Here is a 15,467-nt window from a genome sequence, read left to right on the forward strand (position 1 = left end):
TAGAGATCCGAGACAGGATTGTGTCGAGGCACAGATCTGGGGAAGGGTACCAAAACATTTCTGCAGCATTGAAGGTCCCCAAGAACACAGTGGCCTCCATCATTCTTAAATGGAAGAAGTTTGCAACCACCAAGACTCTTCCTAGATCTGGCAGCAAGGCCAAACTGAGCAATCGGGGGAGAAGGGCCTTGGTCAGGGAGGTGACCAAGAACCCAATGGTCACCCTGACAGAGCTCCAGAGTTCCTCTGTGGAGATGGGAGAACCTTCCAGAAGGACAACCATCTCTGCAGTACTCCACCAATCAGGCCTTGATGGTAGAGTGGTCAGACGGAAGCTACTCCTCAGTAAAATGCACATGACAGCCCAATCAGTAAAGGGCACCTAAAGGACTCTCAGACTATGAGAAACAAGATTCTCTGATCTGATGAAACCAAGATTGAACTCTTTGGCCTCAATGCCAAGCGTCACGTCTGGAGGAAACCTGGCACCATCCCTACGGTGAAGCATGTTGGTGGCAGCATCATGCTGTGGGGATGTTTTTCAGCGGCAGAGACTGGGAGACTAGTCAGGATCGAGGGAAAGATGAACAGAGCAAAGTATAGAGAGATCCTCCATGAAAACCTGCTCCAGAGGGCTCAGGACCTCAGACTGGGGCGAAGGTTCACCTTCTAACAGGACAATGACCCTAAGCACACAGCCAAGACAACGCAGGAGTGGCTTCGGGACAAGTCTCTGAATGTCCTTGAGTGGTTCAGCCAGAGCCCGGACTTGAAATCTATCAAACATTTCTGGAGAGACCTGAAAATAGCTGTGTAGCAACGCTCCCCATGCAACCTGACAGACCCTGAGAGGATCTGCAGAGAAGAATGGTAGAACTCCCCAAATAAAGGTGTGCCAATCTTATAGCGTCGTACCCAAGAAGACTCAAGGCTGTAATCACTGCAAAAGGTGCTTCAACAAAGGACTTATTAAAGGGTCTGAATACTTATGTAAATGTGATATTTCAGTTTTCTAAAAAACTGATTTTGCTTTCTCATTATGGGGTATTGTGTGTTGATTGATGAGGGAAAAAACATTGGAATCAATTTTAGCTTAAGGCTGTAACTTAACAAAATGTGGAAAAAGTCAAGGGGTCTGAACACCTTCCGAATGCACTGTATATATCCCAATATCAAATGTCGAACAATTATATTTTGTACTAGGTTCACATCCATTTGTATTGTATTTCCAGTTTTTGTGTCTTCACACATTGACCCACAAAAACTAAACAGTACATTTTCAACTCGAGAAGTGCAAACAACATCTTTCCATATCCAAAGTGCTCTTCAAGTGTTGTTTGTCAGTGACGGTAAACACTGTCAGGTTTGCTTTATAACCAGTGCATCATACCAAGCACACTGTCCCGGGGGCTCCTGGAACTCTCTCTTCAATGGTAAACAGGGGTATGAGCAGCCACAGCAGGAAATGGAAGGTCTGTTGCAATTCCTGTTTAGGGGAAAACTTCTGGTGAATATGAATAGCCACGGATGACACGGATTTGGAGTGAAATGAGCTGTACAGTGTACTTGTAGTCACAGGAAATTCAAGGGAAAACAGTGGATTTGCAGTGGTTTTGTGTACAAAGTACTTCTTTTGAATGGGCCAAATGCTCTGGATTCCACAGAACCTGGGGCTCTGATTGCCTTGCAAATGTTCATTATACAAACCACAAGTGTGATAGAAATGCACAGTGCAACACTTGTGGATGGACTGAAGTAGCCCAGTTTTGAGGGAGACATTTGAAAAACATTTGGAGCTGAATCACACATCTTTAGAGCACTTTCAGATTGGCTGCTAAAATTTGTGGTCTCTCTAAATTGTGTGCGAGCCACACAGTGTGGTGTCATGGAATTATAATACTCTACAGACTTTGCCATCTTGCCTGCTGTGATGTGACAAAGCAGATATTTCAAGCTGCAGCCATGACAAGACTTAAGTATGCACAAAGAGGTGTGACAAGCCTAAAAGCTCAGCCACACCGGTAGGATTGTCAAACATTTGCCTGCCAACAGTACTTAGCACCTCTGACCAGAGTGTCGGCAGTCAATCTCTTGTGTTTACACAGCAAACACCTTTGAAGTCATCAGCCTCTCAGCGTTGTTAAAAGAGTGCCCCCTCTGCTGTCTCTTGAAGTCCAAGATCAGCTCCTTCATTTTGTTGATGTTGAGGGAGAGGTTATTTTCCTATCAACACTCCACCAGGGCCCTCACCTCCTCCCTGTAGGTGGTCTCGTTGTTGTTGGTAATCAGGCCTACCAGTGTTGTGTCATCCATATACTTGATGATTGAGTTGGAGATGTGCGTGGCCACGCAGTCATGGGGGAACAGGGAGTACAGGAGAGGACTGCGCATGCACCCTTGTGGGGCCCATGTTTTGAGGATCAGCGTAGCGGAGGTGTTGTTGCCCATCTTCACCACCTGGGATCGGCCCGTCGGGGAGTCCAGGTCCCAGTTGCACAAGACAGGGTTCAGATCCAGGGCCCCGAGCTTAGTGATGAAGTTGGAGGGCACTATGGTGTTGAAGGCTAAGCAGTAGTCGATGAACAGCATTCTTACATGGCCAAGTCTCTTGATGATGCTGAGGGAGAGGGCTGGGTCTTAAGCAGTTCTGAGAACGCCCCTTTATTCATTTGAGGATGGGGGCCCTTGTTATAAAGTCCCTATTTCTAAGACTAATTTTCCTCCATTTGATTAATAATGAAAGAACACAGCTTAAAGACTTGCTCGTATGTCAGCCCATCATAGCTAACTGAAATACTTTTTTCTAAGTGCTTCATCAACCTCAAAGTCTGAGACGATTACGGTTTTAAGTATTGGGGAAATAAATGTATTTTGGACCCACAAAGTTTCTATGATTATTACAGTGCAGTGTTTCTAAAAAGCCTCATATGTCCAGCCAGACACTTTCGACTGAACTGGATTCCCGGGAGCAATGATATAGTTTTGAAGTTGGCCAAAGTTAGAAACAGACGTCTTCATGCTGACTGCCGAGAGAAGCTTTAAATTAGCAATTGATTATCACCCTGATCCAGACGTCTTGGACTTTCTTCTCAGATAAGGTGGGCAGTGTGAAATGTTCTCTCCTTCCCTGTACATTTAACTGCCTCCAATTACAGAAGTCTTATCTAACATTTTGCTCTGTGGTTTCAGCTTGCGGAAATGGAAGCATTCAATCCGAAGAAGACTTTATCTCCCCTTCCATTTTGGGCGGTGTGAGGTATACAAGGCACCTTTTCTCAGAGACCAGTACGATTGGATCATTGGTTTCTGATTTGCTCTGGTTGGGGAGTGGCAGTAACTTCAGTTTCCTGTTGCAACAAGCTCATGTGGTTTCAGTCGAGAAGTGAAGGTTATTCGTACATTTTGAAGTTGAAAGAAACCACAGTTGAGCCAGGACCGTGCCCTGAACTTTAGTCACTGTCACTAGTCGGCTACCACCCGGTACACAGAGAGATTTCCGCTCTATGTACATAGTCATGGAACACTGGTCACTTTAATAATGTTTACATACTGTTTTACCCACTTCATATTTATATATAATGTTTTCTAGTCTGGGCCTATCCTATTTAACTATTGCTGGACATGCACTATTCTATCCTACATATACTACATATACAGTGCCTTTGGCAAGTAGTCAGACCCCTTGATGTTTTCCACATTTTGTTACGTTACAGCCTTATTCGAAAATATATTAAATTTAAAAAAGATCCTTAGCAATCTACACACAATACCCCAAAATGACAAAGCGAAAACAGTTTTTTAGAAATGTATTCTAAATAATAAACAGAAATACTTTATTTACATAAATATTCAGAGCCTTTATTATGAGACTCAAAATTGAGCTCAGGTGCATCCTGTTTCCGTTGATCATTTCTTATTTTATTTTATTTAACCTTTATTTAACCAGGTAGGTCAGTTGAGAAGTCCTCATTTACAACTGCATACTGGCCAAGATGAAGCAAAGCAGTGTGACAAAAACAACAACACAACAAACAACAAACGTACAGTCAAAAACACAATAGATCTATGTACAGTGTGTGCAAATGTAGTAAGGTTAGGGAGGTAAGGCAATAAATAGGCCATAGTGGTGAAATAATTACAATTTAGCATTAACACTGGAATGATAGATGTGCAGATGATGATGTGCATGTAGAGATACTGGGGTGCAAAAGAGCAAAAACATTTATAATATGGGGATGAGGTAGTTGGGTGTGCTATTTACAGATGGGCTTTGTACAGGTACAGTGATCGTAAGCTGCTCTGACAGCTGATGCTTAAAGTTAGTGAGGGAGATATGTCTCCAATTTCAGTGATTTTTGCAATTCGGTCCAGTCATTGGCAGCAGAGAACTGGAAGGCCAAAGGAGGTGTTGGCTTTGGGGATGACCAGTGAAATATACCTTCTGGAGCGCACACTATGGGTGGGTGTTGCTATGGAGACCAGTGAGCTGAGATAAGGCGGGGCTTTACCTAGCAAAGACTTATAGATGACCTGGAGCCAGTGGGTTTGGCGATGAATATGTAGCGAGGACCAGCCAACGAGAGCATACAGGTCACAGTGGTGGGTAGTATATGGGGCTTTGGTGACAAAATGGATGACACTGTGATAGACTACATCCAATTTGTTGAGTAGAGTGTTGGAGGCTATTTTGTAAATTACATCGCCAAAGTCAAGAATCGGTAAGATAGTCAGTTTTACGAGGGTATGATTGGCAGCATGAGTGAAGGAGGCTTTGTTGCGAAATAGGAAGCAGATTCTAGATTTAATTTTGGATTGGAGATGCTTAATGTGAGTCTGGAAGGAGAGTTTAACGTCTAGCCAGACACCTAGGTATTTGTAGTTGTCCACATATTCTAAGTTAGAACCGTCCAGAGGAGTGATGCTAGGCGGGCAGGTGCGGGCAGCAATCGGTTGGAGAGCATGCATTTAGTTTTACTTGGATTTAAGAGCAGTTGGATTTAAGAGCAGTAACTTGTCTTTCGAAGAATTTTGAAATGGCAGGGCAGGATGGATATAAGTCTATAAAAGTTTGGGTGTAGAGTGTCTCCCCCTTTGAAGAGAAGGATGACCGCGGCAGCTTTCCAATCTTTAGGGATCTCAGACGATAATGAAAGAGAGGTTGAACAGGCTCGTAATAGGGGTTACATCATCCTTGAGATGTTTCTACAACTTGATTGACGTCCACCTGTGGTAAATTCAATTGATTGGACATGATTTGGAAAGGCACACATTTATCTATATAAGGTCCCACAGTTGACAGTGCATGTCAGAGCCTAAACAAAGCGATGAGGTCGAAGGAATTGTCTGTAGAGCTCCGAGACAGTATTGTGTCGAGGCACATATCTGGGGAAGGGTACCAAAAAATGTTGAACCATTGAAGGGCCCCAAGAACACAGTGGCCTCTATCATTCGCCAATGGAAGAAGTTTGGAACCACCAAGACTCTTCCTGGCCGCCAGGCCAAACTGAGCAATCGGGGGAGAAGGGCCTTGGTCAGGGAAGTGACCAAATACCCGATGGTCACTCTGGCAGAGTTCTAGAGTTCCTCTGTGGAGATGGGAGAAACTTCCAGAAGGACAACCACCTCTGCAGCACTCCACCAATCAGGCCTTTATGGTAGAGTGGACAGACGGAAGCCACTCCTCAGTAAAAGGCACATGACAGCCCGCTTGGAGTGATCCTTGATGAAAACCTGCTCCAGAGCACTCAGGACCTCAGACTGGTGCCAAGGTTCGCCTTCCAACAGGACAACGACCCTAAGCACACAGCCAAGACAATGCAGGAGTGTTTTTGGGACAAGTCTCTGAATTCCTTGAGTGGCCCAGCCAGAGTCCGGACTTGAACCTGATCAAACATCTCTGGAGAGACCTGAAAATAGCTGTGCAGCAACGCTCCCCATGCAACCTGACAGAGCTTGAGAGGATCTGCAGAGAAGAATGGTAGAACTCCCCAAATACAGTTGTGCCAAGCTTGTAGCGTCATACCCAAGAAGACTCAATGCTGTAATCGCTGCCAAAGGTGGTTCAACAAAGTACTGAGTAAAGGATCTGAACACTTATGTAAATGTGATATTTACGTTAAAAACAAAAATTGTAATACATTTGCAAAATTGTCCAAAAAATAAATTTTTGCTTTGTCATTATGGGGTATTGTGTGTAGAAAAAACGATTTAATCATTTTTAGAATAAGGCTGTAAAGTAACAAAATATGGAAAAAGTCAAGGGGTCTTAATACTTCCCATCATATACATATATACACATTTATATTCTGGATTCTGATATTGCTCATCCTAATATTTGTATATTTCTTAATTCCATTATTTTACTTTAGATTTGCGTGTTTTGTATTGTTAGATGTAACTGCACTGTTGGAGCTGCACTGTAAGCATTTCGCTGCACCCGGAAGAACACCTGCTAAATATGTGTATGCGACCAATAACATTTGATTTGATTTGACTGAGCATTTCAAATCCATAAGTCAAGCTGCAAGAAAACTCAATGCACCCTCACTGCATCATTGACAAAGATCACTATTAGTGACTGTGACTCAGTAACTTGCCCCACTTTCTGATGTCACTGAGAAGCTTTTCCTCCTTGGCTATTTCTGTCTCAATCACTTTCAACAGACCAACTTTGTTACATGTTTGATTGTAGAAATTACGCAATGAACATAAATTCTCACATCCCTGTAAGCAAATAATTTCAAGTGGAGGCTTTCCACATGGATACAGCTAAACTGTGTTTTGGTCTTAAAGCAGAATATCATGAGGCAAAAATCTCATATTCATTGAAGTAATAAATCATTAATCCTTTTTGCTTTGGTGAGCTCAGCCAGAGTTAACAATATCCTGAGTTTTAAACAGTGAAATTGGCAGCTAAAAAACCTAATAATTTCACTTCAGGCAGATGGAAAATAGTGAATCTTTATAAAACCTCCATGCTCTTTTGGCCTCAAACAATTGGAGTTAACAGTGGGGTTTGTGGTTTGCTGTCCTGTCTGTGCTATGCAAATGTCTTCCATGACGACATTCTTGAATTCCTCCTGAGCTCCATAGCTAAAGGTTGCCTGTGGCTGTTGGATTCATCTCGAAGGAGCCTTTTGTGTCGTTTTGGGAACAAAATGGAGGGAGCCCCCAATGACAGGCCACAGAATCTCTTCATAATTTTCCAGAGTGATGCATAGTAAAAAAAGCCACTGGAAACGCCATTAGTTCCTGACCATTGGGGCTGGCCCTTTAAGTGGAATACTTCTCAATGCATAATTTCTAATTGTCCTTCAGTTTGGGGGTTATTGCCATATATGGATCCTTACTTAAATGCTAAATGGATTTTTGCTTAATTGAAGCCTTAGTCTGCGGAACTGTCACTGTTAATTACTGCGCATATATGAATGTTCTTGCTTGTGGTATGAGGATTGATGAAAGTGTAAGCAATAGCCTGAGTTTTTAGTCCTGAGTTTGGTTTTTAAACAACTTTAAAGGGCTGATATGTGAAGTAAGCAAAATTGGACTTCACTCATGCCAAGTCATCAACTGAATGCTCCCAGTGTGTATGACAAAGCCACAAGCGTAGCCATGCTTTCCATGTGTAACACGAGCAAGGCTCTTGACCAGGAATTCAGTCCTCTGTTTGACAGATGTGGAAAGTCACATTGGTTTTGGGAATGTGGCCTATAAGTATTTTTTTTTAACACCAACTTTTATTTATCTTGTTTAACACATCTTTACTTAACCATCACGTGAAAGTAGATTTGAGACGGGCTGAGTTGCTCTTAGTATTATGTGCCCTCAGCTTTCTTTAGCCTGGCTGAGAACCACTTTTCATACATTCAATATGTAGCATAGACTTACTGGCTGAAGTTCACACCACGGAACAAGTTTTGTTCTTAAGTAACTGGCCGTCAAACATGTATGTACTGTATAGACACCCTTGTTCCTTCCTGTGTTTCTAATCCCCAATAACTCTGTTGTTTCTCACAGTTTCATACTTTCCCCTTTGACTCATCCCCTTGCTGTTGCGTTCTCTGCTCAAACCCTATGAGACAAAGTGTTCCAGCTCACCACATTTCAATCTTAGTGTGTAGAGCATTTAATGCGGAGTGAGGTTAGCCTTGAAGATCTGTTGTTGCTTGACAAGTGTTTGATTAACTATACATTCTGGGAAGGCTCAGTTGAGCAGATTTGTAAACATCAATCTCTAAATAGCTAAATAAATAAGTACTGTTCAACTGTTATGCCAATGTTAAACTCCTGTTTATCAAGATGTTATAAGTGGGTTGATACACCAGTATTACTGGAATACTATTTTAAACATGGCACGCCATCATCACAGTCTGCTATTGTTTTAGTTAATCAATTGACCTTTTCTTTGTGTGTGCTGAGCTGTACATCCTCAGGGTCCTGATGACATGTTTGTCTCCAGTTTCAGGAGCTGCAGGTGGACAGAGCGATCCTGCTGACCTCCAACCGGAGCTTGGCTGAGGAGAGCATCGCCAGGCGACCCCGCCTCAACAACGGAAAACTCCAGCTTGCCGAGAAATACAAGGAGCTGGCCAATCTGGCAACCATCTGTTGGGAAAAACAGAGCCGGCTCGGTGAGTCTACATGTGCCCAAGAGAGACAGAGGAGAAAGGAAGGGAAGACTGTCTTTGTTTCTTTTCTGTTACCAGATGTTCAGGGAATAATGCTGTCCACCATGAGTCAGGATTAAGAATATACACAGACATCTGGATAAGAATGTATGCAAATATATGTCTTATTGTCTGTGTGTGGTGTGATCATAGACCAGGGAATGAGGTTTTGATGAGCTGTTCTAGCAGACTATTTTTTATGTAAGCTGCAAATGGTTTATTAATAACATTCAAACAACCCCAGGGCGTGTGCCTTTGTGTCAGTGGAAACACATCACAGAGCAACAAAGTTCCATAACAACACACCCTAATGTCCACTGTGTTTAATTTATGAGGCAGCTATGAACAGTGTCACAACCTCTTGTGTGGATTGTTATCCCATATGGCTGGTTGGCTGGGTGAAATCTGCTGGCATATTTGGGATCCAAACCATGGTCCACCCTTCTCCCATCCCGTCCCCCTCATGGGTGTGAGGGTTGGAGCCAGAGGCGGGGGTGTAGCAGAGCTATCGTATCCCCATAGGTGAGCTCAGGCCCCTCCTGGCTGTTCCACCCCACTTTCAACACTAGCCAAGAATAACCACTGGAGCAGGTATGAAGTAGAAGTCCTGCTCCACATGAGCCTGTTTCACTTCCCAAACAGTGAACAGGGTCGCTCCTCTACTGAAATATTATTGTGTTCCTCCCTGTTAAAATCAAATTTTTTTAGTCACATGTCCCTAACCAACATTACAGTTTAAAAAAAGTATATGAGTAAGACAAAGAAATAAAAGTAACAAGTAATGAGAGAGCAGCAGTAAAATAACAATAACGAGACTATACACAGGGGGGTACCGGTACAGAGTCAATGTGCGAGGGCACCGGTTAGTTGAGGTAATATGTACATGTAGGTAGAGTTATTAAAGTGACTATGCATGGATAACAACAGAGTAGCAGCTGTGTAAAAAGGGGGGGTGGGGAAACAATGCAAATAGTCTAGGTAGACATTTGATTAGATGTTCAGGAGTCTTATGGCTTGGGGGTAGAAGCTGTTTAGAAGCCTCTTGGACCTAGACTTGGTGCTCCGGTACCGCTTGCTGTGCGGTAGCAGAAAGAACAGTCTACGACTAGTGTGACTGGAGTTTTTGACCCTTTTTAGGGCCTTCCTCTGACACCGCCTGGTGTAGATGTCCTGGATGGCAGGAAGCTTGGCCCCAGTGATGTACTAAGCCGTACGCACTACCCTCTATAGTGCCTTGCAGTCTGAGGACGAGCAGCTATACCAGGCAGTGATGCAACCAGTCAGGATGCTCTTGATGGTTCAGCTGTAGAACCTTTTGAGGATCTGAGGACTCATGCCAAATCTTTTCAGTCTCGTGCCCTCTTCACAACTGTCTTGGTGTGCTTGGACCATGTTAGTTTGTTGGTGATGTGGACACCAAGGAACTTGAAGCTCTCAACCTGCTCCACTACAGCCCCGTCGATGAGAATGTTTTCTTCTTGGCTGTGTAAGAAACTGACTGTTTTCTCACAGTCAGACAAACTTACACATCTCAGAGTCATCTTTGGCTCGCTGAACCAAAGAATATGTTATTCAAACAGACAATAAAAATATAAACAGAATACAGTATAAAATAATGTTTCATTGATATGGTACTGTTCATGCATCTTGTTTAGCTACCCACAAGGCCAAAGGGAACGGCAGAAACCTCAGCACCCAAAGAAGAGCAATCACTCTAACCTCATCAGGCTGAGTAATTGCATGGTTTAGTCCGCAGTGGCCCTCATTGTCTTACCTCATTTTAGGTAAGAGACAAAGGGGCACTTATTGAAGCAGTCCTGCCGAGACTTGAGAGAGAAAGCTTCAGTCTCGCTTTCTTTTCTTAAGCGGTAATCTCAGATTGAACTCGTCTTGGAATTTTCAACACCCCGGTTTCGGCACACTGAGAATTAATGATTTAGATTATGAAAATTTAGGGAGAGCACAAAAAAACTAACAATGTCTAGATTAGCTTTAAGTCTCCCAGGTGCATCAATTTATGCAGTCGATATGAGGACAAGCATAGGAATGAGATTGCAACACTTCCCCATCCTACTTCCATTCAATCCTGACCCACATTCTCCTACAGCCTCAGCCAGTGTTCTAGCATTCAAAGCAGACAAGCAGATATGAGTTAAATGTTGACTTTCACCCAAGTACCACATTTTCATACTTGAGTAAAAGTAAAGACATCTTAAAAGAAAATGACAAGTCAAAGTCAAAGTCAAATAGTCAAATACTACTTGAGTAAAAGTCTAAATGTATTTTGTTTTAAATGTACTTAAGTATCAAAATAAAAAGTATAAATCATAAAATATTTCATATATTAAGCAAACCAGACAATCAGATTTTCTAGTTTTTTAAAAATGTACAGATAGCCAGCGGCACAGTTCAACACACAAAATTCCCAAACAAGGTATTTGTGTTTCGTGAGTCTGCCAGATCAGAGGCAGTAGGGATGACCAGGGATGTGCTCTTGATAAGTGTGTGAATTAGACAATTCCTGTCCTGCTAAGCATTCAAAATGTAACGAGTACTTTTGGGTGTCAGGGAAAATGTAAGGAGTAAAAAGTACATTATTTTCTTTAGGAATGTAGTGGAGTAAAAGTAAAAGTTGTCAAAAATATAAATAGTAAAGTAAAGTGCAGATACCCCAAAACCTACTGAAGTACTTTACACCGCTGCCAAGTGATGCAGAAAATCTATTTGTCAGGCCTTTTGCCTGCTGCTATCAGGGATTTCAAAGACAAGGGAAAGTTTCACATGACTGTAGAGAACTGTTTCCAAAAGCCTCTGAAGGCAGGTGGCCCACTCCACAGGCTCTGTTTTCTCTGCTGTAACTGTGTGCAAGCTCACCAGCTAATGGTCATGGTAAATATTGGGCGCATCAATGCCAGCAGGAAACTGAACCGTTGTCAGGGGATTTTTGGAGGTGGAAAGGTGCCTTGTCTTTGCTTAGCAGATTCATGCTGTTGACAGGACAATAGTAGAGCTGCACTAGTAGGGTATGTGAGAGCTCTTAGCTTTAGCAGAGCAGCAGCTACTCAGTAATGGAAATTTTAAACCCCTCTTCCGGAATCCTGAGCCTCATGGGTGAAACTCAGAAAAATGTTACTCTTCATGAGTCGGGCTGAAGCAGGTGCTGTTCAGTTCCACGTGTTTAAATCAGTTAACTATTTTGATGTTTAGACAAACTTATCCATATTATGTACAGATAGGAAATCTCAAAACCAGCAGATTTAAACTGATCCTTGTGTACAACCAGTGTAACGATCGTTGTTGGAATGAGGTGAGGACCAAAGCGCAGCGTGGTAAGTTTTCATCATATATTTATTAAACCGAGAACACTAAACAAAATAACAAAGGAGAAACAAAACGAAACAGTTCTGAAAGGTGACATACACATAACAGAAAATAATCACCCACAACTCAAAGGTGAAAACCAGGATACCTAAGTATGGTTCTCAATCAGGGACGATTGACAGCTGCCTCTGATTGAGAACCATACCAGGCCAAACACAGAAATCCCAAATTTTAGAAAAAAGAACATAGACTGCCCACCCCAACTCACGCCCTGACCATACTAAAACAAAGACAAAACAAAGGAACTAAGGTCAGAACGTGACAACCAGCATGTTTTGTAGCCCGGCGTTTCTCCCCTTTTCTCCCTTTCTACAGCCTTAGCAGCTGTCCAATGATGGAAGGAGGGTGGAATGTTCACCTTCCTGCCACCACACACACACACACACACACACACACACACACACACACACACACACACACACACACACACACACACACACACACACTGTACCAACACTCCAGCTGCACCAGCAAAGCAGGATGGGTGGGAGTCCTTCCTTCCTCCACAAAACATCTGATTCTCATTTGGCCTGATGACGGGGAAAAGACGGGGAAAAATTGTGGGAAAAAAGAAAGAATTCCTGAGGCAAGCAATCGCAGAGGAGTTAGAGTCTAGCTGTTAGACTGTGTTTTGGCTCAAGGTAAAGACCTATTGAGTAATGCGGCTTGCTTAGAGATGGAAGACATTGAAGGGATAATCCAACCCCAGAAAAAATAATCATGAAACTCCTGTCAATTTGGTGAAAGCCTATGTTCTATCAGTGGGTAAAATAATTGTTTCCTCCATAATTTAAATTCTATGTGGTCCGGCTTGAAACCAGGAAATTGTGTAGGAGCACATCATAGCTACATGGTTCTCGTAATAGTAGATAGGGGATAACACACTATAACATTCTATAACGCTTTTAAAACAATTGCCTGCACTCTAGATCACCAAATTAGCCAATAGATGGTATGTGCATACCCATCTAAGACTCACATCCATCCATTTATATCATCATGACAAAGTATACAGTGCCTTGCAAAAGTATTCATCCCCTTTCATTTTTCCTATTTTGTTGCATTTACAACCTGTAATTTAAATGTGTCTGTTAGGTGGTGGGCTGAAGCCAAAAAACGTGAAGTTGATTGATCCCCGTCGAGGGAAGAGCTGACTTATGAATAGCATTTTATTGGAACCTTCAATTCGTGCAAATCTCATAATAAGTATATTTCAAAACTGTCAGCTTAGGCAAATTTGCCAAACTGCTTAACTTGGAACCAATCAGAACTCCCGTACATACCACTTGTGATGTAAGCACAGCCTCTTGTGAAAATGCGATCTGCTGTCTGATGAAGAGGACAGATATAGTTAGCTCCGAAAGACTTAAATAAGATAAATATCTGTTTTCGAGTACACTTGAAATATGCAGCATGCAATACGATTTGTCCTGATTGTATGAAGAGATAACTCCGTTGACCATTTAGACAATTTATTGAAATCTAGCCAATGTTACAGTTAGCCTAGCCAGATACTGTAAATGACAATTTGTCTTTCATTAGCTATCTCTCTGTCAGTGAATAACATTTACGAATCATGTTTTGGCATGATTATATGTCTCATTATAAGTAACTAGTTGCAAGTTTAAAGAAACATTCAATCATATACTTTGCATAGAAACCAGGGGTGAAAGTAGATTTTATTTCTTACCGGTATGGGGACCTCATGTGTGCACACGCTTTAATTTGTTATGGGCTTAATCATTGAAAGATATAGAATCTCTATTAATTTAATCATATACTTTGCATAGATACCAGGGGTGAAAGTAGATTTTTATTTCTTACCGGTATGGGGACCTCATGTGTGCACACGCTTTAATTTGTTATGGGCTTAATCATTGAAAGATATAGAATTCCTATTAATTTAATAGGATCTCTATGGACCTAATAGTAAAGTAAAGATTTGATGTTTCCTGATGTTTTCATCTGATAATCAAACAATTATGCTACTTCAAAAGGCTCATGTAGGGTACATGTGCACATTGTTCAGGGACGGCGGAAAAAATGCAGGAAAAATTGTTTTTAAGACTCATTTAGCTATTTTTATGCTTATATTTTCTTACATTTGTAAGCTATTTGTTAGTCAACTTGTCTATATATAAGGGCACAAGGCGAGACCCAGATGCAGATGGTTTGAGTCTTGATATTTATTAAAGGGGTAGGCAAGAGAATGGTCGTGGATAGGCAAAAGGTCAAAACCAGTTCTGAGTCCAGAAGGTACAGAGTGGCAGCAGGAATGGTCAGGCAGGCGGGTACGGAGTCCAGAAAACAGGCAAGGGTCAAAAACTGTGAGGACTGTGTCTGTGAGGACTGTGTCTGTTACTTGAGCTGTTCCTGCCATAATATGGACTTGGTCTTTTACCAAATAGGGCTATCTTCTGTATACCCCCCAACCTTGTCACAACACAACTGATTAGCTCAAATGCATTAAGAAAGAAAGAAATTCCACAAATTAACTTTTAACAAGGCACACCTGTTAATTGAAACTCATTCCAGGTAACTACCTCATGAAGCTGGTTGAGAGAATGCCAAGAGTGTGCAAAGCTGTCATCAAGGCAAAGGGTGGCTACTTTGAAGAATCTCAAATATATTTTGATTTGTTTAAACACTTTTTTGGTTACTACATGATTCCATATGTGTTATTTCATAGTTTTCATGTCTTCACTATTATTCTACAATGTAGGAAATAGTACAAATAAATAAAACCCCTTGAATGAGGAGGTGTGTCCAAACTTTTGACTGGTACTGTATACTGGAAGGAGCTACCGAATGTAATTTTTGGTGAGTTTGGACATTTACAAGTGAATGTGAACAAGAGACATTGTGCAAATTAACAAAGTTTTGCCACGTGTTTGTCTGATGGAAGAACGGTACTGGCTCTGGTTCAGCATGTGTACACGCTGTGTCTGTGTGGAGTCTGGAGTCGCTAGGGCAACAGGCCTGCCTGCTCTGCTCGGGAAAAGAGGGATGGGCCGAGAATGGAAAGGAGAAAAAAAATCAAGAAAATCAAGATAGCATTGGCAGCTGTACAGATTTCTCAAACATGGCAGAAAGCTAACACTATATCATGTATATCATGTTATCATAACACCCCATCTGCTTATTAATTCAGCCACTTACTTAGATAACTAGCAAGTTAAACTTAGGAGTCACGTTAACGGCGAATTCAGCATTTTTCAACCAGAGAAAAAAGATAAAACACACAATAAATATCTTGCTTGAATGCAGATCTAAAATGCTTTTTATTAAGCAAAACATTAGGAATTGTAGCTGGCTACATTCTTTCTATGATAAACTTTGCAAATATTATGGCCATGCATTGTTTTTGCAAAAAAGACCTTGCTTTTTTGTAAGCTTGTTTACTTGTGTGGCTCACAGCTA

The 15,467-nt window shown here is 41.9% G+C and overlaps 1 protein-coding gene across 2 annotated transcripts in view; it reads left to right on the forward strand.

The window, feature by feature from the left end:
- vps37d (VPS37D subunit of ESCRT-I) overlaps positions 1 to 15,467 on the forward strand; it is a 39,630-nt gene that overhangs the window by 5,073 nt on the left and 19,090 nt on the right. The window contains exons 2-3 of one of the 2 annotated variants that reach the window (XM_024431892.1): positions 3,190 to 3,256; positions 8,459 to 8,630. In XM_024431892.1, coding sequence (XP_024287660.1) covers positions 3,190 to 3,256; positions 8,459 to 8,630 — 239 coding nt within the window. The remainder of the gene's footprint in view (positions 1 to 3,189; positions 3,257 to 8,458; positions 8,631 to 15,467) is intronic. The other variant, XM_024431891.1, reaches the window with a different exon arrangement.

The sequence above is a fragment of the Oncorhynchus tshawytscha genome, linkage group LG09 (genome assembly GCF_018296145.1).
Source record: "Oncorhynchus tshawytscha isolate Ot180627B linkage group LG09, Otsh_v2.0, whole genome shotgun sequence".
NCBI classification, from domain to species: domain Eukaryota; kingdom Metazoa; phylum Chordata; class Actinopteri; order Salmoniformes; family Salmonidae; genus Oncorhynchus; species Oncorhynchus tshawytscha.